Below are 25,517 nucleotides of genomic sequence, written 5' to 3' on the forward strand. Positions count from 1 at the left end.
AAAAGAAGATTATTTGCCTCCAAAATGTAGCAGAAATGTTAAATATTCAAACTACAAGTACTGCAAATTTGTGCTTAAATACAGTACTTGAGTATACAGTATGTACTGTCAGGGGGTCACATGCAGAGAAGTATTCTCATGGTGTCCACTAGTTGAAATGGAACAAGTCTTCTAAGGAAATAAACTGTAGCCAGCCTTTAAAGATACTTTTTTTTAATTAGTACACACTTATGTAGATCTTCTTTGGTAATTACGGAGCTGAAAACTCTCTCGTCCAAGGAAATTGTTAAATTTTATAATCACCTTACTCAGTAATTTGGTTTGCGCTTTTTCTTTTAATCCTCTTTTTTCAAGAGTTGTGTTTGTTTTTTTTTTCTCTTTCCTGTCTGTGTGTGTGTGTGTCAGGACGGAGTCTGTGGCTGAGAAGATGCTGACCAACTGGTTTACATTCCTGCTGTATAAGTTCCTCAAGGTGAGCCCCAACAGCACACGAGGCGCGATGATTTAATGCCTTTATTCCATCTGTTTGCTCCGTCTTTTAAACACTGATTAAGCATCGTCTGAAGTGGATTTATACTGTGCGCTGCTTTTAAATGCAGTTATACCGCCCGTGTGTTTCCAGTTTTATTAAATGCCTCTGGCTTATGTTATTTCCCCGTTGCATTTATCTCACTGTAGTTATTAAGTTGTTAAGGCTTTTCCTGTTTCTGCCACATTTTCGTCGTTCTCACCAGCGCAGTGTATGTACAGTAGATCATCAAAGCCTCCCAGCAGCACGCTTCTGCTGTTTGAATGTCCCCTTTCTTTTCTTTTTTTTTTTTTTTTTTCGTCCACGGACCCTCTCCGCTCCCATAATTCCACTCTTGTAGCTGACACGTCCTCCTCGCTGATCTCTGTGACGTTCTTTTTAGCTCACATCTTCTCTTCCTCTGATCTCTCTTTCATCCGTGTGGTTTCTGTTGTCATTATCCCGCTGTCAGTCTCCTCTCTGCCTTGAGGTCATTCGCCTCACCAGGGGGTGCGATGTCGCGCTCGCTGTCCTCACTCGCCCCCGCCTTTTCTTTTCCTGTACGCTCCCCATCCCTCGTCTCCCCCTTCCTGTCTCTCACGGTTACCAAAACACGTCCTGATGCTGTTCTTTCTTCGCAGAGGTTTTCTTCTCCTCTCCACACTCTAATTACTAATTATAACACTTTATGTTGTCATCATACGCCATTATGATCTGAATGCGCTAATTAGAGGCACATAGTTGGCAAAATTAGTCGGAAATTGTGAAGAAAGTGGTATTAAATTGGGTATAGCTCTCAGTTTTTGTTATGATTACATTGTTCATATCTAGCATGATTATAATGTGTGCATGTATACTGTATCAAAATGCACCAAAAATATTACTTAAACCCCTTTTTAGTTTTCCGTTTATTTACCTCCAAAACGATGAAAACATACCGTCACTGACTTGTGCATCGCTGACTTATAGTTTCTGACTGTTAGCACCTAAGCCCAAGCCTCTCCGTGCTCAGCGAGAGCCATCATTATACCCCTAAATATAAATGTCAGCATACAATTAGGGAGCCCTAATGAAGCCGCGATATGGCGTTAAGGCAAATTTCATAGACAAGCGTGCAGCGGCCGAGCGAGGGAAGGCGAAGGCATAGCGGTGTGATGTATACTCGCTCTGCCTCGTTAGCAGCTGCCCACCTAATTGCCCCGCATGCTAACGAGGTTCTAAAAAGCGCAGAGAGTGGGGAAGGGTGTGCGGGAGAGAGGGGAAGGAGGAGGAGAGGAAAAGGTTTAGAGGTGGGTGTCGGAGGTGGAGGGGAGAGGGAAGAAGAATAGGAGGACACGACAATTAGGAGTTCGGGAGAGGATGAAGAGGGAGAGGCAGGAAGGAGGTGGGAGATGAAGGGGAAACAGGCAGGGTAGATTCAGGGGAGCGCTTTCAAGTAATGCCTAAAAAAAAAAAAAAAAAAAACAGAGGACACTGGTAGCAGGAGGGTTGTTGGTTGAACCAGGTCACAGAAAGGGATAACGAAGGCCAAATGAAAAGGGAGGAAAGAACATCAGAGCATCCATGTGTTATGTGTCAGATGTTGTTTTTGTTGTCGTGTCTGGAACATTGGGAACATTAGTTTTTAAGTAGCAGGACATGTGGTTGCTGAGTGGAACAGGTAAAGCAGGGGATAGAGGTCTAAAAATATACTGGATAGATGGAGACAAAAAGTTACAACAGTATTCTTTTAACTTAATTTTGAATGGTTGAGTTTGAAGTCCCAAAGTTTCTGAAAAAAACATGGTATGTCAGGCTGAAAATTGATTAAGGTTGTTTAAAGTGATGCACTATTTCACTTTGATGCAGGGGTGCAGTAAAAAAAAAAAATAATAATAATATAATAATAAAATTACAATTATCCTACAAATCTCAATCAGTTAAAAAAAAAAAAAAGCTGTCATTGTTTTATTTAAACCTTCAATAAGCGAGGGTTTTTTGTTCGAAACAAGTTGCAAACATGCAGCAGATTTGACATCATCACCTTCTAGTTAAAAATAGTTAAAATCTAGTTAACATACCTTCTATGTTGTCAACATACAGTTTGACAAGTTTAGGTAAGTAAGTAAGTAAATATCTGACTCTTTATCTGTTAAGTGCTCCCAAACAATGGCTGCAGCAGATTGATAGAGGAACTGTTATCTGTCTGCTAGTTAGCTCAGTTAGCCGTTCGGGTAGTTGTCTTTAGTGGGAGCGCGTAGCACCAGGGGAGTGTTGGTTGTTTACACCACTAAGCACAAGGAGCTCTGGACCAGGACAGGCCGGGGCTAGCTGGTTAGCATGCTAGCTTCAGTAGATGTCTCTGCTATACAATACACAGACATCATAACATGAAAACTGTTATTTCTTTGCATTCTGTTGACATTCTGTTAATCTTTTGTACACTGTCAATTTGAATTGCACATATTGCACCTAATATGATGATTCTAGCAGTAAACACAAGTTCTAAGAGGACATTAGAGACTGGGGCACACTGAATGGTTGCAAGACTAAATGCTTCTCACCAAAACATTTCAATATCGATTGTGTTTTCTTCCCCATGATATACTTAGAAAGCTGATTGCTGTGGTCAGACACACCACAGGGTACCTTTAAAGCTAAAGTGGGAGTGAAGAGGAAAAGAAAATGGTGATAGCCACACTCTACACTCTGACATTACATACAACATCATACAAATGTCATATGCTACCTTGTTGCCATATCAAAGGCCCTAATTTAGCAGGCAGGCAAACGCCATCCCAAAGTCTGACGTGGTATTATGGCTCTTAAAACCTGATATGAGATGAGATTTATATCAATCACATACTTCTGCATCAAATACAGAATCAAAAGTAGCCACACAAAGAGAGAGCCAGATTGACACAATAGATGTGGATGTTAACTCAACAGTAAGGCATGGAGGACTGGTCTTACCGGGGAGAGGGGAGGCAAAAAAGACAGAAAAGGAGAAATGTGTGTGTTAGAAAAGAAAAAGCGAGTTGAAGAGTGCGTGTGAAGGTGAGAAGGATAAATTAGTACTTTCCCCTGTTCTCGTCTGGACCTCATGCATCTCCAGCAGACACACACACACGCACACAGTCTGGAGTGTCTCCCTGAGCACCGCGCGGTCGATCATTAAGCTCTCGTCGGGGTGAGTATCAGCCGTGATGTGTCCTCTCTCTCCCCTCTCTAAACTGCTGCTACTTCAGTCCGGAGTGTTTTCCTTGGGCCCGAGCGATGACTAATGACGCTATTGATTGGCAAGTGTCTTTGATGGAGGGGCGAGTGGGAAACATATTTATAACATCTGTGTCTGGTCATGCGAGCTGTGAGATGTAAACAAAGGGAGAGGACTGGAGAGATTTTTATATAACACCGCTTTCAGGCAGTCGTCTAGACAGAAAGAGAAAAGAGAGACAACACTTAAAATTGATTCACCCACTTGTCATTTCCAGAAGATCTGAAGATCTGATGTATAAAAACAAAACATCCAGCTGTACCGCACCACCTGGACCCTCCAGGCTGGATTCTGACTGTGGCGTCGGCCTGACCGTGTAAACATCTGCCTCTCAAAGCCAAAAAGAAAATAAGCAAATCCTGATTTGTTTGACCGGTTACTTCAATACTTTATCACTCCGTAAAAGTGTTGTAACTTTTTAAGTGCTTCACGAAGAAATTTGAAGGAGAGGGAGAGAGCTGAAATATGAAAAGGATTCGGAAGGATTCGGGAAATGGCCATGAGATGGACCAGAGTTTGATTTTCTCCTTTGGTCCACGGCTACTCTGGACAAAACCCTTTTTTTCAGTGACACTAGGGGACATCAGAAGGCAGGTGCCATCACTTTAAAGTGATTTGAGATTTATAGATCACAGTTGTGTAAGGTTAGAATGGCATTATTATGGCTGTTTACACAACAGTGTTTTTTGGGGGGGTTTTCAAAGTATTTTTTTTGATAGAACAGCTGAAGAAAAAATACTGGGAAAACTGTGTGCATGTGTATTTAGTTGGAGACTAATGACGATGTGTGAATAGGAGGACAACAACAGCAATGGCAGACTATCGACCTTTGTGCTGCTGACTTTACTCAGTTTGTTAATACTCCTCCAGAAAACTTAAGATTTGCTGTTCCTGTGATGTGATGGCTCACTGCTCTGTAGAAGAAAGTGTTGTGCTCCGGCTTGTGGTGTTATTCTGTGGTGTTAGATTGCGAAGTTTTACCACCACCTCCTCTACTGCCCTGGTATATATACTGTGTGTTTTCAATCGTTTTTTGCGGATCCGTGAGCACGAGGATCAATTTCACAACGCTGTCATATGAACACAGAACGTTGGCAATGTTGTTAAGGCTAAGTTCAGAAATTAATTGAGGTTTTTGTAACCGAGGCCCCTGCCCTGTGGTTCTGTTTTTGCACACTACAAGAGAAAGCAGTATCTCGTTAACCCATATTTTACGCACGTCTCACATATGGGCCCAGGAAATGGCCCAAATTTGTCAAAGAATGTTGTGAATAGTTTAATTTAAGTGGGAAATTCCTGCCACTAGAAGCAGATGGAGATATTTGCTGAGGGTTTGTGGCCATTTTCAGACATTTATCAATTTGCATTTGTTTGGTATTTACTGAAGGACCACACACTTAAGTTTTGTGCCATTGAAATGGAAGAGAAGTAGCATTGTTTGGTCTCATGCATTTTTTTATTTTTTAGGGGAACTAAAAGGTAGGAGAAGGGAGTGGAAATGAATACGGAAAATTACCCCATATTCATCACAGGAAAGTGACTAGAGCTGCATGGAAAGTTTAGTATGAAATGTACTGGGGGAAAGGTCACTTTCATCTGCACATAAGGAGACTGTAAGTGAGATAGGAACAATGTCACATATGTTTAACAGATTTTACCACAGTGGCCTCCTGCTTATTTTTCCTGACTTTTAATGTTCAAATGCAGCTCAGTGCGACATCACAGCAGCCAGTGATACTTCAGCCATACTGTTTTGTGTCTGTTTACAGAAATAATCGAGTCAAAGTGATTCAGTCATTGGTGTTTTTTTTGTTGTGCTGATAATATCAGGCTATTTAACTAATATCCCCTCACGTACTGCCTTTCTCTGGTGGGATAAATGAACACTTGCGGTTCCAAAAATGTTTTCTCCTCCCAAGTTCAGTGGCACGAAGCACTTTTCTTCTCCCCTCATTGCTTTTCCAGACTTGCCAACATAGCCTGTCATTTGACTTTATTTTTAACATGCAGATCAGAGGAACTGCGGCGGGGCTACTGATTTCCTGGCTAAATTGAACAACTGTGGGGACTTTTGTGCCGCTGAAACTAATTTGCAGCAGCCTTAAAGCTGCTACAGGGAAGTAAATTTTGTTTTTAGCGTTGTGATGTACGCCCAGACTACAGAGCAGCTTCTCTCCTCAGGCTGCGTGACTCTTCAGTTCATCCTCATCACTCCACCAATAAATTGTTTTTTTTTTTGCTTTTCAGAACCAGATGGTGGAAATCAGACCTCGTGACATGATTTAAGAATAACTATACTATCTATAAAGACATACGCAACCTTCTGGCTGATGGTCTTGGTTATTTTTTTCACCAATCTTGGCTTTTTGTTGTGAATTACTGTCACAGTTTTCCCTTTTCATCCCGCTAACTATTATTCAAATAGACACTCTGAGAAAGGAAATTCAGTCCTGGGTTGAACTGCTGGCAACTTCTTTCTTTCTGTCTCCTTCCTCACCAGGAGTGTGCTGGGGAGCCTCTGTTCATGCTTTACTGTGCCATGAAGCAGCAGATGGAGAAGGGACCCATAGACGCCATCACAGGAGAAGCCCGCTACTCCCTCAGCGAGGACAAGCTCATCAGGCAGCAGATTGACTACAAAACACTGGTCAGTAAACTCATTGTGTCTTGAGGCTTTTTTCTGCCTCGGTCCGAATCACTTGACGGGTTGTTAAGCTTCAGTCACATTCCGACAATGATGAAGATCTTAAAGCGAGCTCTGACTAATCAGCGGCTGAAATGTGGCAGCCACCGTTCGCTTAATTGGTCGGGGAAGAAGATTTCTTCCAGGGTAAACACGGAGCTTCGGCATCGGCCGTGTTTGGAGGGGAGAATGTGATTTGGCCGCGAACTGACCCGAGCACTGCCCAGCATTAATCACACTCTCTCCCCAAACAAAGCACTTCAGGTTTGGATTGGAAAACGTACCGACAAACCTGCGTGTCTGCTACAGTTGTTTAGCGCCTAAGTGCCAATGCTGAGTTATTATAGCCCCAAACAGAGGGAACGCACCAGGAAAATGTCCAGGTTTTTAAAATAGCCGCTGCAGACAGACTAGGTGAGAAAATGCTGTCGGGTACATTCAAATGCACCCAAAAAATCATCCAAACATCTCGCTAGTTGGCAGCGTGGTTGCACGATCTCTGCATAAGCCTGATTTCTTTTCTCTCTTCCTCATTCCCCTTTGTTCCCACCTGTTTCCTCCGCCAGACGCTGCACTGTGTAAACCCAGAGAATGAGAACGCCCCCGAGGTGACGGTCAAGTGTCTGAACTGTGACACCATCACTCAGGTCAAAGAGAAGCTGCTTGATGCTGTGTACAAGGGCAGCCCCTATTCACAGAGGCCCAAGGCTTCAGATATGGACCTAGGTAAGAGATAAACTATATGTGTGTGTGTGTGTGTGTGTGTGTGTGTGTGTGTGTGTGTGTGTGTGTGTGTGTGTGTGTGTGTTTGTGTATACACACACACACTATATCCAACATGTCCTTTCTATATTTTAAAGCCAGGTTTTATCTTGGACACACACCCTTCACATATTGAACTATTCATTCAGTTCATTCATGGCCAAGATGGTTGTAACAGAGAGGAGGAGAGAGATTGAGGAGTTCATCTATTTTATGTTTTGACAGTGTGGCATTAGCTATGAAAATGAATGTGATGACATTTTGTACGTTTTGTTTTCTTGTTTTTTTTTTTTTAAATTCTAGAAGCAGTGATGGAATGTAATGTGGTACATTTGCTCAAGTACTTTCCTTAAAGGTGCTACAGTATAAATAAGAATTGGCCCCGTGTCAAAATGCATAAACAAAACCAATAGGGAGCAGCATAATATCAGATTAACTACTAACTGCTGTTGACTGTAGCTTGAGTTAGCTATTTTGCTCAATTAGTTGTAAAGCTAGCGGACTGCAGTGGGAGCTCAGGGACCAGGGGAATGTTAGTTGGTTAGCTTTGGCCGGCACAGGCTGGAGCTGGATTGTACTCTTTCCTCTACTACAAAAAGCCAATTTTTATATTATTTCTGTATGATTTAATCTACCATCATATTGATGGCTTTCATTTTTACCAACGTAATTTTAAAACACAATAAAACAAAACTGTTTGATTTTTATGTGGAAAACAGCTGCGCTAAATTCTAGAAGACAGGGACCAGTATCAGTTAATAGTTTCATTAAACCTGCATTAATACATTCAAAAGAGTGAAGCTGATGGCCATAAAACAATACTGAAGAAAGATGTAAAAACTCTCTGCAGAGCTGAGTCGGGTGATAATTAGTTGTATGAAACCCCTTTCTTATTCCGCACAGTCATTTGATCCAGTGGTAATTTAAAAAATATTGATCTGCACAGTTGTCAGTGAATACATACATAATATACTGCCTTTACTGTACAGCATGAAGAACTGTACTACAAATAGAGAAAGTACGGGCTAATACAAAATCAAGGCAAGTCGAGCACAGTTCACATTTTGATTCTTGTACAGTACAGTAACCTTAACAAGGAATTGTTTTTCCAGCAGTATCAAGGTAATGCCACTTGATTTGTGAAAAGTGAAAGAAGCAACACTCTTTTATCATTTTGACACTTTTAGGGTGTTTTAAATAAAAAATCCCAGTGCTTAGGAGGTGTTGTGAACACAACCCAAATTTTTATGTGAGGCGGAGTTGAGAATCATTGGTTTATAAGACCAAATGAAACACATACTCATTGTGATCTTCCCTCTACAACACTTCTCCTTCTTTCTGAAGAATGGCGTCAGGGTCGGATGGCCAGAATCATTCTGCAAGATGAAGACGTCACGACTAAGATCGACAACGACTGGAAAAGACTCAACACACTGGCTCACTATCAGGTACACCAGCACATGAAACGGGCACGAGTGAGAGTGGACAGCTGAGTTGGATCGTATGCTGACTGTTTTGCTGTGTTTTGATGCACAGGTGACAGATGGCTCGGTGATCGCCCTGGTGCCAAAGCAGAACTCGGCCTATAACATCTCCAACTCGTCCACTTTCACCAAGAGCCTCAGTAGATACGGTACGATTCCCTCTCTCCTCCAGACTTGATGCTATTTAAAACTTTCAATGAATCCCCTCTCTCCCTCCAACCCCCTCTAACTCTTTCATTCACTCTTTCTCTTTGTTTATCGTGGCCATGATTGGGCTCCATTGTTTTTTTTTTTTTCCATTTGTTTTTTTTTTTTTTTTTTTTTCTTTTCACCTCCCTCCAAGTGTATTGCAATCCTTTTTATCCATCGCTATCAGCCCAGGCCAAGGCCATTCCACGGCTATTTCCAAGCAGTCCATAAATGACAGGCATTAAAGTAGACACCTCGATCCCCAGCTGACTGAGTGAGAGAGTGAGGATGCCTGGCAGTCAGCGATAGACGGAGGCCCGGCATCAATATGGTTTACTTCACTGGAAAATTAAACTATGTAGGAGATAAATTACTCCGTGGTAAAAAACTCAAAGCTCTTATCCAAAGTGGGTAGCGACCCTCTGGTATGCTCAGCTGTTATTGCTGCAACTGAAATTCAAATTTCAGGCTAGATTGTTTTCTGAACACTTTGTAGTCACTGTCTAGATAGACAGATCATGGAATCGTGTTGCAGTTGTGTGTCATGCGCTTTAACAATACCTTTTTTTTATCCATTAAAGGGACAGTTGATGAATGATCAGGTAAAAGGAAAAAATATGTCTTTTTGTTTCAGGAGTAAACTGTCTCTTAAAGTGCAGATTGTGTAGACAGTATTGGTTCCTGAAAATGGTAGGAGATTGAGACTTCTGCTTTTTTGTTCTAACCCAGTTATCAGATAGTGAAGTGGTGCTCTTCAGCAAAATGAGTAATAATCTATTTTCATGACTATCTGAGCCGCCAGAGAGGTTAAAGCGATGACAGTGTGTGTAGAGGTGACTATTTTCACCAATCCCTGAAAGGTGTGGATGTTTGTTAGTGACCCCAAGCAGGTTATGTCCTCCCCACTGTCTGTTTACACATAAACTGCTGAGCGGATTTCCTCCAAAATCTTCTCCAGAATACCCTCAGTTTACTTTTGGTAAATAGATATCGACGATTCTCTGGGAAGAATGTATGTAAACCTGCAATATATATTAAGTGGCTGGCATCTATTAGTGAGAAAATGTTATTTCCAAATTATGTTTTTTGTTTGTTTGACTTTTGGGGCTAGGCCTGATTTAATTAAAGGGAACTGCTGGGTGCACTACTGAGTGCCATTTAAGTTTAAATTTCTAATAATGTTTGTCAAAAAAAACAAGCTGTAATTACAAAATGAACAATTATCATTTGGAAACGTTTTACAGTTTAACACAGCAGTCTGTTCACGCATCAAGCAGGTATGGAGCAACATTATCATCCATGTGGAGTTGTGATTCTAGCCACCCAATGACACAAAATCTTTTTTTTTTATTTTAGCTGTTGCTAAAACAGTAGAGCTGCTAACCAGAAACCAAAACAATAAGCTCAAAGACACTAAATAAGCCCTGTGGACCTGAGAAGAACTGCAAAGTTGTTCTCTGTGATTTCAAGTAACCACAAGTAGTATGAGTAGTAGTGTTAAGATCGAAATATTGATTACAGCCACTCACAAGCCCCATCTCACTGTAAAATACCTTAGATTCTGAAGCTGAGCCTGTATTTGGAGGCGTCTTTTGACTTGAATAACAATGAAAGCCTTTCAATCAATGCATCACTCAACATCCACGCTGTATTTGATTAGAGAAGGGAAAATGTAGAAAATTAAATTCCTGAAATCAAAGGTTTCCTTTCATGAATCATCTCGCCCTGCTAAAACACGCAGCTGCAGCTGCTCTGCCTCACAGCGAGTACATTTAAAAAGATGTGTGTTTGCTCGTATATTCATATTTGCTCTGTGGCTTAATTGCGAACATGTGGGTGTGTGCTCGAGCATTGATATGTGTGTGTGTAGGAGGGGGTGTTTTTGAACACGGGTGAATGTGGCCACCAGTGGCCATGATGGGTTCGGAATCAAAGCCACTCAGCACCCTGCCGGCAAAAGCAACAACTGCACTAGACACCACCCCACTCGGCCTCTTTCACTCCTCTATCCCGTGCTCTCCCATTACTCTCCATTTCACCCCTCTCTCTCCTGACCTTTTTGTCTCTCTGTCCATTTAGCCCACCCACCCCCCTTTTTCCTGTCATCTCTCCTCTCTCCATCCTTTCACCAAACATAAAGGGATTGCAACATGCATCAGCAACTCTCTCTTTTATCCCTCCACCTCTTCTATCAATCCTCCTTCCCCAGGAGTAACATCTACTCAGCAGATAGTCTGCTCCCTCCTGTGCACCTCACGTCCCTGGTTGCTTCCCCCCCCCCCCCCTCCTCCATCCTAAATGGAACAGTCGTAGATCTACATCTCCTTGCTTCGCTCTAATCAACTTTGACACTCATGCCATGAATAATGAAACAGACAGAGATGATAGAGCAAAGGGGAGAGGAAGTTTGAGTCACAGTCTGAAAAAGGGAGAGAAAAATTAAAGAATAACACTGAGTTTTGGGTGATTATTGGTATAATAGTAGAGTCACCTGTCAGACAGATTAGACTCTACATGCTTTTTAGTTCTACAATACAATCTTGCGAGTGGAATAATAATAATAGGCTGCAATAATTGATGCTTTCTGAAGATCTTAAAATAGGCTTTTGTAAGTGAAATCAGCCTATTTAGAGGTCTGATCACAAGGTTTCTAATACATGCTAACGTAGTTCTTTCCAAATAATTCTGTTTTGTGTTTGTGGCTATAGAGAGTATGCTGAGGACTGCCAGTAGTCCAGACAGCCTACGATCCCGAACACCCATGATCACCCCTGACCTGGAGAGTGGAACCAAGTTGTGGCATCTGGTGAAGAACCACGACCACTCGGACCAGAGGGAGGGTGACCGAGGCAGCAAGATGGTCTCTGAGATCTACCTGACTCGGCTGTTGGCTACAAAAGTAAGATTCAGAAGAGTAAACGACACACCAGAGTTTTAAAAATTGAATCCAATCAGAGTGAAAAAGCACGTAGAACCATGGAGAGATGGTAAAACTCACCACTGAAACCCAGACTAATAGAATATTATCAGTATTATCAGCTTTTTAAAGCAGAGTGAGCCATTTAATGGTACAAGCAACTTCAAATACAGAGTCATACAGAGATAATACTAGTAATTTTGAATGTATTAAATCAAATCATCAAAGAACATCAGGTAAATGTTCATACATTTTACATTTACAGTTATTCATTTGACTTGGTCACTTGGTCAAAAGTGACATATAAATGCTGTGCTATTCAGGCCATAGTCGATACAACAGAAGCCAAGCGCTTGCAGAAGGTTGCAGGTTGATGTGACACATAAATGTATAGCAAATGGGAGTTATTTATTTTGAGTTATTGAGAGGGACTGAAAGACAGAGAGCGAAAGCATGTTAGGTGAGTAGGAGAATTTTCTCGAATTGAGTTTGGTAACTCGTTCTATCACAAAGGGAGCAGACGATGGAAGAGTTTGGATTGAGATTTGCTGCCTCACAGTGATGTAAGGATGAGAGATGGTGCATTTGCAGATGAATGCGAGGGCTCACGACCCTGAACAATGGAGTTCAGGTCGGTGGTGGCTGTGCAAGTGGCCACTCTGTCGACGAGCATTAGTGACTTGAACTTTGCTGAATCTGTTGCAGAGGTGTGACTGTGCATGCTGGCAGCTCCACCAGAAAGGCCTCAACAGTAGTCAAGGCAAGAGATGTTTGGGTGCTTGTACAAACTGAGTAGAATATTTAGTCTGACAAGACTATCTGATGTTCTTTATTACGAAGCGGTAACCAGACCAAAAGCAGCAGTGTACTGTATAATGCAAAGAGTTCAAATTACCAGTGGGCTCCGCTGGTGGTAGCGCACTCCGACTGTTGGAATGATGAGATGAGACAAATGGTTTGTCTGGTCATCAAGTATTTTTTTGAAAAATGCTAACCCTAACCTTCACTAAAGTTGATTACCAATGAGAAAATACCAATTGTATACACACATGCTCACACAAACAGCGACAAACAGACCCATAAAAATGTCCTCTATGTTGGAATCTTGCAGTATAAGCAAACAGTTGTTTTCTCCTTCAGCATGTCTCAGTTTACTGTCTCTTTCCTAATTGTAAGAAGAGGAGGGGAATATAGCAATGGGCAGCAGTTACAAGAGAACCAGCTTTTCAATTTTCAGAGGTAATAAGAAAAAGCAGATTAATAGAAGGTGGACTTGTGGTGCAGAGTGCACGGAGGCAGATACAGGAGGTGTCAGGAGACAGGTAATTTGTTGAGGGATTGAAGATTTGGCGATGCATGATGAAAAAAATAGAGAGGCAAATGCAATTGAGAGGCTCATCTCTTCCTTGTCTCTCCACGGCTGTCTCTCTGAGTCTGTCTGCCTGGGCGTCTTGTCTATGCAGATCTCAGTACTTTGATCCGCGACTGGGACAGAATACATTCCTGTTCAATTTCGCAACGGCTGACTAAATACAATCCCTAAACATTTCCGTGGTAATAGATTCTGCCAGATGGAGAAGTCTGGGAAACAAATGTGTTGTTAGGGAAATTCATTTAGCTACATTTGATGTAATTACGTTGAAGCATTGTCATTGGAGGAAGGCACCATCCAAATCCAGGAGCTCGGGGTTCCTGTTTGCGATTCTGTCACAGTCACAGTCTGAGAGTTATCACTGTGATTCCCAGTGGGGCCATTCACACTAAAAATGTACACACTTACAGCCGATCGCAGTGCTGCGGATACAAGCAGGAGGAAGTGATGCAATGTGTTCACTCCCACAACACAGTACAACTGTTGACATTCTCTACCTTTCTGAATAGTCAGAAGATGTCAGTCTTCTCTTCTTTTTAAGAGGAAGAATAAAGTATATGTGTTTTTGGCTGGTGTTTTTTCTGTGGGGAGGGGACTGATAGTAAGTAGCACATAACTAAAATCAATACAAGAAATTTATAAAAAAAAAAATACATAGATAAAAAAAAAACTAAAACTAAACAACAAAACTCCTGAAAAGGAAAGGTCAGAGTTAGTTACCATAAAAAGTAAGTATCAAATTATAAAAGAAATTAGTACACAAACTGGCCTGAAATTGCTTGTCAGACATGAGATCCCATCATATATTTTCAAACTTAATATCAACTAATGTGGCCACAGAAAAATACAATTACACAAAATTACAAACAAAACCAAAAAAAAAAAGAAATTCAAGTGCTCCCGTGCTAACCAATGGACACTGATGAACAGCACAGAGCAAGAAATTCAAGGAAGCAAGGGTGAAAATGACGCTGAACTCAAATCTCAGTTGTCTTCTGCCTTTTCCTTTCTCCTTCAGGGTACGTTACAGAAGTTTGTGGACGACCTGTTTGAGACCATCTTCAGCACGGCCCACAGAGGAAGCGCACTGCCGCTGGCCATCAAGTACATGTTCGACTTTCTCGACGAGCAGGCCGACAAACACTCCATCACAGACTACGACGTACGACATACCTGGAAGAGCAACTGGTAAGAGATGGAGTCACTCTCTTTTCTCCTGGAGCTGGAAAATTTCACCTCCAGCAGATTTTCAGGGGCATCTTCACTTTGGGTCTTTGGGTTAACATCACTCTTAAAATCAGAATGTGTTGTCATGGTTTTTACAAGTTTTATAATGTGTGTTAAAATTTTTTTCTTAACAAGATGACTAGTCATTCTACCATAATCCCTCACCAAGCTCTTGGGGGCTGGGTAACTACTGAAGGACAATGCAATTTCTTGCCAAAGTTTGTTGTAAATGAGTGTGTTATGTAACAGGATGTAGTGTTAGTGGTGATATTATTTACTTCTGCAGATGTCTACAAATTAGATATCTTTGTGAACAAAACTGAAGAAAAAAAAACAGTGGTTAAATCAATACATCCAGGTCTGCTAAAAGCATAAAGAATCTTGCTGTGTCGGATGTTTGGTCATAATTTAAAGGATGATTTAATCACATCTTAAGACTAGTATGCAATATTATTTCCATACATTATTTATTTGCATTGATTTCATTATGAGGTTTTGCTGTTTGCACAACATGTAGTTGAACTTCTGAAGTTCTGCTATGTGGGCAAAGAGGCAGTTTAATAATTTAGAAATCATTCCCAGAAACGTGCATTGATCCAAACAACGTATTCATCAAAACTGAAAATGATGCAGTGTACCATGAACAATAGTAAAATAAGCAACTGAAGCAAAGTTCTCAATCACTTCAAAGCTAATTCAGGACATTATCAGATAAAAATGTAATGACATACGCTTCCATGTGTCTTTCTCTCCAGCCTTCCTCTTCGGTTCTGGGTGAACGTCATCAAGAACCCCCAGTTTGTATTTGACATCCATAAGAACAGCATCACGGACGCCTGTCTGTCTGTGGTGGCCCAGACCTTCATGGACTCCTGTTCTACGTCAGAACACAAACTGGGAAAAGATTCACCTTCAAATAAGCTTCTCTACGCTAAAGACATCCCCAACTACAAGAACTGGGTAGAGAGGTAAGTCAAGGTTAAAATCAGATCAAATCAGTTGTTGGAATCTGTAAAAAGGTTTGAGCGATGAGATCAAAGTCAAGTACTTGGCTAAAAACAGCTGTACGATTACAAGAACAGAACAGGTTGAACTTGATCTGTTACCAGCATTTTAGAGTACAAGGCTGAATTAAATTAGTGCAAAGAAATCATGTTCTTCAATTACAGCAACCTTGCTCCAGGCCTGTAAATACGGCACCATGCGAACGGGGTATAATATCTGTAAAATCAGTTCTGTATGTGAAATTATTATAAACGTGCCATGTGAATTCAGGTCCAAGACAAAAGTAACCTTTGATTCTTAAGCGAGTGATGTAAAAATCAACAAACGGCTGAAAGATGGATTTGCAGCATCTGTTTGCCGTCTCTCTGCAAACGGAGGCTCCCTAGAAGAAAATGTCCTCAGGTTCACCCTTCATCTTTTCTATCCAGCTCCACAATGTTTGACTAAACTCCAGATGAGTTACGCTCCACCGACGCCTGCCACAGTCATCGTTTCTGCGTCTGGGGAAGAGTCCAGCAGTCTCTGAGTAGCTTTGTTTGGCAGCGTGCATCGCGGCTCCTCCCACGGCGTGTACCGATGTTGTAAGAGATGATGAAAGAGTCGTGATTTTTCCCGTTTAGCCAAGATTCTGTGTGTGCAGAACAGAGTAACAGCCACTGATGGTAATTAAATAATGTATAAAACAAAGTCACTTGAGGAAACTGTGTAAGTTAAAAAAAGTAAATGAGACGTCCACTGTGCATTGTACCCTCCCTTCTGCTGCTGCAGCCGCAAACAGAAGTACAGACAGTAATCCTGACACAGGCTCCACCACTTCTTTATTCCAAGCATCATACTTGAGTGTGCTACAGTAAGTCCTGCGGCTTGCAGAGAGTATTTGGAGGCGGTGTGAGATAAGGATTTATAGGTGATGGTTAATTGGGTGCAGTTAAACCTTGTTTCTATTATGCCTCCTAACCCACACTCCGGCCCAGCCTGCCCCTGCTGCAGTAAACCCTGAGATAGTTGAGATATGGATTGTGCAAACAGGCCCCGGTGCAGCTCAATATTAGATGTATTCTTAATATACTGCATTGCCGTTCACTGTGTTCTCCGCCTGCCTCGCTCTCGCTCCTTGGATGTAGCCAACAACACTGAGTCAATAATATAAAGGTTGCCGTGGACAGGATGGACCTCATTCATCATTAGGGACTGTTCAAACATTATGAGGATGGGAAGGGAGGCTGGATCTTTTATAAAATAGCTGATTTCATATGGGGTGTTCGAAACTACTGCAGTGTACTTTTCGACTCATCCTGTAAAAGAGTTGAAATGTCCACAGATCGCAGGAGATTTATCTTATTGTTTTCACCAACTACGAATGACAAGTTATCAAAAAGGTCTCAAAATGAAGGTGGGGTTAGGAGAAATTGCAGATTTTGGCTCGAATTTTAAATGAGTCGTGATCTGATTGGACTAAACCCCCAGCAAGCTTGTCCGATCTCGATACTGTTTGGTTGCAGTTACAATGTCACTAAGTGTTGCAGAAATATGCTTACTTGCCTAATGCTTTAAATTATGTCACCTTAACTGACCATCTCTGAATAGAATTAGCACAAAAAAACTATTCTTTAATTTCTTTGTTTTTATAGTAAAAGTTCTCTTATTCCAGCTTTTTAAATATGAATATTTTCCAGTTTCTTTACTCAGAAAACTGAATATTTTTCTAGGAACTGGACACAAGCGGACCTCTTCAGCGGTGTTTTGCCCCTCACATGTTCATTGGTCCTGTCAAAGTGTCCTTGAGCACAATACTGAAACATCAGCTAAATATTGAACATGGAACAGCATCAGTCCCCCAGTGTGAGGACTGGTCACCAGCTGCCACTGTTAGCCTTCAGAATATTTAACCACCAGTTAAGTCCAGCCCAGTGAGTCAAGTTCAGGATTGAATACAAATATGTGCCGACCTCTCCTCCAGGTATTACTCCGACATCTCCCGCATGCCGGCCATCAGCGACCAGGACATGAGTGCCTACCTAGCAGAGCAGTCCCGTCTGCACCTCAGCCAGTTCAACAGTATGTCTGCTCTGCACGAGATCTACTCCTACATCACCAAATACAAAGACGAGGTGAGTGTTGTAATGAGTAGCAGGGCGTGCTGTGTCACTCCCCTTCCCCCTTTACTTGTTTTGACTGATACCATGAGGTCATTTGAATTCAATTACACTGATAACCAGTCCACATGGGTACAGGCTGGAAGGTATTATCACCATTAGGGTGCACATTAAGGCATGAGCTTAACACATTATGACGCTAATGGCGCTTCATTAAATTTGTGCGATTTTTCCCAAAGACCAGGATGTGTGTGAGTGTTTGAGTGCACGTTAAAGGAACAGTTCAGTATTTTGAGAATAAGGCTCATTTGCTTTCTTGCTGAGAGTTGGAGAGATTGACCGCTGTCGTGTCCCGTCCTCTTCAAACCAACACGTAACAGACAACAAGCTGTTAATAAATGGCTGGTAATTTCTGTAATAGATTTCCAGGAAACTTCCAACTAGTTTCTGGTTGACTTCTGACTGTGTCTGTCACTTAAGCAGATCAGTTCAACTTTGCAACCAAATGTATTTATTTTTCTAATAGTAAGCCACCATAAATGGAAAATTACAGACAAATACAGTGTTATATTCAAGAATCAAGAGACTAAATTCCCATCTAAGAAGTGCCACTCGCTAATTGCCTATCGAGGTCTTCACACCAAGTTATGTATGTATTATAACATGTATATTCGGGCCTGATTGCTGAATTGGTGAAAATGTAAAAGGTTAAAGGATGTACTTGCACTACTGTATGTATATAATGTCATTTATTTGCTGAGCAGCAGGAGTTTGACAAGAAACTAGCTGGAGATTAAAATGGCATGAAAGCAGAAGTGAGGCAGAAACAAGCTGGAGGTTTCCTGGAAAGAGAAAAAAATTATGAGCTATGTATAAAGTGCTTACTAGAAAGAATCTGAATATTGTTGCTGAACCATGTTCGGGTGATTTTTAAAACATTTGGGTAAATTATTGTGGCATTTTTGGGGAAATTTCAAATATGTTTCTCGGTAAATACCACCATCTTACTGTACTAAATTTCCCATGAAACCTCTAAAATGTTTTTGGTTTTTAATTATCTCTATGTATGTATGTATGTATGTATGTATGTATGTATGTATGTATGTATGTATGTATGTATGTATGTGTTTTTACACAATGTTGAGCTATGGTTCACATCCTCCTACGGTTGCTGACGGGCAACCATATGTCCTCATCAACCTCTGCTTTTACCTACCCTTATCATGCTTTTATGTTGTGAATGATAAGTCCCCTCAGCCTCCTCCCCTCCCCTCCCCTCCCTTCCATCCCTCCATTGCACCAGTATTACAGTAGTTAGGCTGGCTGCTTGCAGCTGGCTCCATTCAAACCAACTGCTCCCCTTCATTACAGCCTATTATCCAGATGTAGGCAGCTGCACGGTCCCCATCGCCTCTGACACATGCCCTGACCTTTCACACACACACACACACACACACACACACACACACACACACGCACTGGCATAAATACACACGAACACGCTTAGCACGCTCACACACACATGCTAATGCACATTAACCAGGATGATGCAACACAAAGACGAATGCACACATAAATACAGAGTGTTTTTAAGCTGTACTGTACCAGCTCCTCCCTCCGTTGTTCATGTCACACTTAATAAGACACCAACACATGCACGCCTATACACACTTCCAGTGGCCATTAACATGCCATTATAGGCATCCCACCGGCCCTCACATCTTCCCCGGCAACCCTGTCCATGCTGTCAGCATCGGTTTAAAAGGTAATCACTAAGAAGGAAACTGGTATTAGCGCCAGAACACGTTCTCTTCTCGTATCTGAGCGTCAAAAGATTTTGTTAAAGGGGCAACCAGCATGCTTTGCTTCATGCTGTGGGATTGAAATAACTTACATATGTTGTGTATTCGTGTCTAGATCCTGTCGGCGTTACAGAAGGACGAGCAGTCGCGCAGACAGCGGCTCCGTGGCAAGCTGGAGCAGGTCATCGACACCATGGCGCTGGCTAGCTGAGGACTGGCCAATGACGCGCTTCGGCTAGCGGAGATCTGGCCAACCAACACGCCTTCCCCGACAAGCTTTGTGACATTTTGACCCTCGACGTTTGAAGTCTGTCGTTATCACCCTCACAAACAACAAGGAACAGCAGCGGAAAAAGGACTGCATGGACACAAGCACCCAGCAGCAGCAGCACACTGGAGAGACAACAGAGTTTGGAATTAAGGCCCCGTCAGCTGGGTTGGCTTCTTTTCTTTTTTTCTCTCTCTGAGCCACCAACCCAGCTCCAAACAACCAAATCAAGCGCACCCTTCAGCCTCAGACGATATGGACCTCAGCTCAGGAGAGCGTTTATTTTCATCAAGGCCCTCATCACATCTAGAGTCCTACGGAAGGAGAAGAAGCAGTTGGGTACTTTGGCCACAATCAGGAGCAGCACATGCACAGTGGTGACCAAAAAAAAAAAAACTCATCTAGCTGGACACAGAGCTGAAAAGCTACAGGGAAGATACAAGCTTTCCACAGCCAAGGCTACACTTCAGACTGTGAGCCCATTAAAAAATCCAGGATATAACACTGCGCTACTTGATCCCTGTCAGAGGTCAGGGACAGTTACACAGCAGCCACGGAGCTGGTGGAGATTCAGCGTGTTGCTCAAAGACACTTCAGTAGGGTGGATGCTTGGCAACACAAAAGGCTGCTGCCACTGCAGGGCAACCAGGAGGAAGGACTTTTTGCAGGGAAACTTCCTCCAACTCTTTATCAACAGGAACTCCACTGTAGTCAAACAAAGGACATTTTTCCGTTTCATAACTCTGCATTTGATCTGTTACCGCATTTGATTTAATTTGTTTCCCCCCAAACTGCCTACTCTCCCCAGTGCTGTGCCACTTGTGTTACTGCTGAATTTGCACAACAAAGCTAAATCAAAAGAGAGAAGAGGATATATGAAAATATATATATATATATATAGATATATAAATACAAACCTTTTGTTTTTAAAACAGATGAAAAGTTGAAAAAAATAAAACATTTTCCATTGTAATGTACAAAAGATAAGTCTGAGAAGAGGATTTGATATTTCCAAGATGAAAAACTTATGAAAACACAAGGAAACAGACGTCCTGTGCCATGTTTTACTTTGAATGTCGTTTAGTGCAAAGAGACTTCTTTTCGTTAGATGAAATGTGCTACTATGATGAAAATGTTGTCATTCTTAGTGACTGAAAGTGAGAGTTTAAAAAAAAAAAGGTAAATGGCGAAAAAATATATATATATTACAGACACTTTTCTATATTTCACGAGGGCCGATGTGTGCTACATGTTTGGCCCTAAAGGTAGTACGAGTAGGCAAATGATGTCTGGAAGTGGCCTGTGAGCCAACCGACCTACAGTGCTTTTGTGTTTGTTTTAGAGAAACCAAAAACATCCAGGCCTGGTCGGCTGATTCAGATGAGACAGAAGTCATTTGTGTGGAAGCCAGCCTCACGCTGTGCTAGCAGATGACTATAGAGGCGCTAGGCAGCCGTTTAAGTCAAACCCTGGCGCAGCGTGCTCAACAACTTCTTCATATTGTTTTTTTCTAGACTTACCCTCTTGTCTGAAAAAAAAAAAAAAAAAAAAAAAAAAAGTATAAGCTGTGCCATCCAAAATGAAGGCCAGTTTCGGTGTGCAGAAGAAGGTGAGACAGTATTGTTTATTCTTATTTTGGCTTGTTATTTTTAGTCCGCAGTGAAGGTGGTAAAGCTAAAGGTTCAATCTTTGAAATGTGAATGTGGTTTATGAAAAGATGATGAAATGTAGCTTGATTTATGTGTTTTTGTACCAGTTGAAGGCCTTTCTCTTTTTTTTTTCGTTTCGTGGTTTTATAGGGGTAAAAAAAAACAAAAAAAAAACACAGTTTTCCTTCCAGTACATGCTGCTCCGCATTAACTTGCAGTGCTTCAAAAAACATTCATTCAAAAACAAGACATTCCTTCCTCCTCTGAGTGTGAAAAGGCTACAAGGCTAATAACAGAGGCTAGAGAGTAGAGAACAAAAGATGTTCAACAAACCAGGGTAATAAACAGTACACGGTTGTCCATCCTGGAAGAACTTGTTATGAAATGTAGAGCAACCAGACGAGACACATTAACAACCAGATCAGATAGATAAGGTTGAGAAACAAACCCTCCTCTACTTATCCCTCCTGTCCCTGTTTGTTTGAGTTAGATAACAAAGCAGGTTCAAACCCATCAAATGCACTTTTAAGAAACAAAAAGAAACAGTTGCCGATGCCTCAAAATCATTTTCTTTTTCTTCCTCTTCAACAGTGCTTCCCTCGGATTTGGTTTTTGCTGCAAAAAGTGTCGAAAGGGCCTCCGACCAGCTGACACTAGAGTCAAGTTCGGATAGAGTAAAGCTTGATGGGTGCATCGGGAGTCTTCTAGGCCAGGGCCGTTGTCAAAGGTTTCCTCCTGAGTTGTGTTATCAGTTCAAGAGTTTATACTTAGACAGAGGAAACTAAAAGAGCCCAGTTATTTTCAATTCAGTCTTACTTTCTTGTTTTTTGTCTATCTCTGTGATGGGCCATTGTGAGTGCAGGGAGCGCTGGTCTTCAGTACGATCCAGCGGCCCAAACAGAAGCCCCCAAAATGATTTCCAGCCCAGTAACAATCCACCTGCCACAAAGGAGCCTGTATTTGGATGGATGCTAATGTTAAGCTAACTGGCAATACTTTTTTTGTGTCTTAGTTGGACAATTGTTAAGCTAAGTATAAACATCTATAGCCAAGGATAGTTGGAGCTAAATTATCGGTCATCGGAAACCGACCTCAATTCTACAACTTTGATATACATAATCATTTCTGAGTTAGACTGACAAAATCGCATCCTTTTGATTCTTCCATTGATGTCAACGCAGAACACCCAAACAGCCTGCAGACTAAACGTGTTAGCGACGCTTGGAAGACACCAGATGGTTGACTAACTGACAGATCCCATGCGATAACTGTTAAGTCACAGCTGTTTTGCATTTTCAAAGTGCGACAGGGTGTGATTGGTGAGCTTTCAGTCACTGAAGTTTGGGGGGGAATTCACACCTTAGTTCCTTTGGATTGTGTAATTTAGCAGCGTTCCCTCCAATCTAAGTCCCATGCTTATAAAACAAATTACAATGATTAAATATTATCAAGGTTTTGGCAAGAGATTATCGTTTCATATTACTAGGCACTGCTAGGTGCTAGCGACATGTTAGCTGTTAGCCGACAAAGTGATTATCTAGCACCAAAAATTAGAATGCTAAAAAAAGACCTCCAACATGGCCGACTGTGGGCATGACATTTGAAGGAGCAAAAACCCAGCAATTTGGTACTCTTTCGACCATCTTCCTCATCAATATCCTTTAACTTTTATGTATACTTGCACCAACTCTTGCCATCAAACCAAACACATGTTGCTGCTGTCTAGTAAAAACTCTTGAGTCCAACAAATTTCCCTCCATACATAGATTTAAGATGTTTAATAAAACCCCTTTAAAAGTACGCTCCGCTCTTCAGATATTAGCCTGCAGTTTGCGCCGTGTTTTCATCTAACAGCATCAATATGTGTCGGGACCGAATAAAACATAGCCGACTGTATGTTCTTCGATACTTGAACCACTGATCTACACAGGGTAAAACAACATACAGGGCAGCTGACCAAAGCTTCATTCATCCACATCAGGAGATCAACATCCTTGACACGAGATTACCTTTGATCCATCTGCTCTTCAGTTCTTCCACAAAACGATTTCAGCACTCTTTACAGACCTTTAAATACCCCCTCACTGAAGGTATTTAGTGTTTCGTCTTTAAGCTTGATGAATGGTGAAATCGGGGCGGTGTCACTTCAACGGGCGGGCGCTCATTAACACATTCCATTCAATTTGAATTAATAACTGGAACAGTCGGAGGATGTGGACCACTGCATTGATGTTCGAATGCTCAATTGTTCTTTTGATGAAGACTTGTAAAGCTGATTTTTAGAGATGTGCAAAGAGTAATGAGGCTTAGTTAGTAACCCCAAGGATCACTTTGTAGGGAGTACAAAAGGAAAAAAAAAAAAAAGTTCAGCGAGATTGAGAGATAAGGCCCGCTTGGTCTCTTGGTGCTTTTGTTTCTTGGTTTTTGCTTCTTGTTTTCTGCTGCACTTGTTGGGGTAAAAGATGAAACGACTCGGGCAAGGCAGAGGAAGCGCTTTGAAGGCCATGGTATCGCTTCATTTTCCATTCCGTTGCATCTGTGGCGTTCGACTTCCACATAGCAGAAAAAGACAGTGATGAAGGAGGGAGGAGGAGGGTGGAGCGCGAGAAGGAGAGAGGCGGAGGGCGAGATTCTCTTTGGCGATTGACTGAGGCAGAGCTGTTCACTGTGCCTTGTCAGCCTCCTACCATACTGAAAATCATGTATTTTTACATACACTTAAAGGGTTTGACTCAAGGTACGTGTTTGAAAAGAGACAGAGGAATATGTTTAAATGTGCATTTTGACAACAGTTGTTTAACATGTACTTGAAGAAGAGTGCAATATTTTATGAGGTTTTTTATTTGCTTCCTGAAGACTGATGACCGATTTCATGTGTGTGTACAGAGCTGGAGTGTTTAGCCTAGCTTAGCAAGTAAAAGGGCCTTCGAGAAAAAAACACAATTGCTAATTAACAAACCGTATCTCATCTATTTAACCTTACATAAACAAAAATGAGGAAGAATAACTGTACGCTGATTTTATTCACTTCCTTATTCACGGCCTTGCTAACCTGAGCTAAGCTAACAACATCCTGATTCCAGCTCTGTACCTAACATTTATACTGTTAGCCTCTCATTTTACCCTTGAAACAACATGAAAACTGTCCTATTTCTTTCGGATAGCTAGTCCCAGGAGATGGTTAGCTTAGCTTAGGAAGCAGAAAGAAGCTAATTAACACATTACATTTGTTAGCTGTTGTTAGCAGACAAAAGTGTTTGTAAATGTAAATGTTTCACTTTTGAACATTACAGGCTAGCTGTATCTAATTGTTCTGTTATGCTAGGCTAAATATCTCTGCTCTACCTCTATATGTATCACACCAACATGAGTGTGGTATCAATCTTCTCACCTCACTCTGTGCAAAAGGGGGGAAAAGAGCATCAGCTGAGTTAATAATATACATTACATCTATTTTTATTTTTATTTTTATTTTTTTTGCTTTATCCTCCTGCATCTAGTGTTTTTGCTAAGCTAAGCTAACTCCATCCTGGCTCCAACTTTGTATTTAGAATATGAATGTGAAAGGGGTATCAATCAGTAAACAAGGGCATTTCCCAAAACACACTTTTTTTTTTCTATACTCTGAAAGCCATCTGTAAATCTACCCTGAAGTGTATGTTAAATGTACTTATTTGTCAGTATGGGCTGCACCCTCCAACATGACACCTCCTCACCGCCACACAACCTTAATACTTCCCCCCATCTGCCATTTTTTGATCCCCCCCCTCCAGCAGCAACACTCAGAAGTTTCTCATCCCTCCAGCTCTCTCCAGCTTCCTCACCTGCAGTGTTCACTTTGATTAGAGTACATTTCAGAGAAGGCGTATAGGACGCAAAATACCTTCACACACAGATTAAAGAGGAGAGAGGCAGAAAGAAAAAAAAAAAAAAAAGAAAAAAAATACCTTAAAGAGTTTTAATACTTTATGAATTCTGATACCTTTTTAAGAGTTTCAGACTTGAAGCTGCTGTGACAGGTTTTGGCTGTTTCACGCCTGTGTAAATATCCTGCTCTTTCCTATTTTGCAGATTTATTACGTGTAAATAGACACGCATCAAGGAGAGATTAAACATGTTTTTTGCTAAATCTGGCTTGTCTGATGTTTTTCATTCCCTCTCCCCGTCCCTGTATACCCTCAGAGTTGTGGATTTGGAAGTCGTAACAAGTTTCAGGTTTATCTCAAGTTCACGTCACCACAGGAGAACTTGAGAGATCAAAAGCAGCACATATGAGACTTAAATGTTATTGTGCTCTAT

The 25,517-nt window shown here is 41.5% G+C and overlaps 1 protein-coding gene across 7 annotated transcripts in view; it reads left to right on the top strand.

The window, feature by feature from the left end:
- LOC119022961 (plexin-A1-like) overlaps positions 1-25,351 on the top strand; it is a 294,058-nt gene extending 268,707 nt beyond the window's left edge. For 4 of the 7 annotated variants that reach the window (XM_037104478.1, XM_037104481.1, XM_037104479.1 and 1 more), the window contains exons 26-35: positions 406-472; positions 6,265-6,411; positions 7,014-7,173; positions 8,554-8,657; positions 8,746-8,842; positions 11,591-11,781; positions 14,190-14,359; positions 15,154-15,366; positions 17,364-17,514; positions 19,417-19,512. In XM_037104478.1, coding sequence (XP_036960373.1) covers positions 406-472; positions 6,265-6,411; positions 7,014-7,173; positions 8,554-8,657; positions 8,746-8,842; positions 11,591-11,781; positions 14,190-14,359; positions 15,154-15,366; positions 17,364-17,514; positions 19,417-19,512 — 1,396 coding nt within the window. Of the gene's footprint in view, positions 1-405; positions 473-6,264; positions 6,412-7,013; positions 7,174-8,553; positions 8,658-8,745; positions 8,843-11,590; positions 11,782-14,189; positions 14,360-15,153; positions 15,367-17,363; positions 17,515-19,416 lie in introns of all 7 variants that reach the window. The other 3 variants (XM_037104482.1, XM_037104483.1, XM_037104477.1) reach the window with 2 other exon arrangements.
- The last annotated feature ends 166 nt before the right edge of the window (positions 25,352-25,517 follow it).

This window comes from Acanthopagrus latus, chromosome 7 (assembly GCF_904848185.1).
Source record: "Acanthopagrus latus isolate v.2019 chromosome 7, fAcaLat1.1, whole genome shotgun sequence".
Lineage (NCBI taxonomy): Eukaryota > Metazoa > Chordata > Actinopteri > Spariformes > Sparidae > Acanthopagrus > Acanthopagrus latus.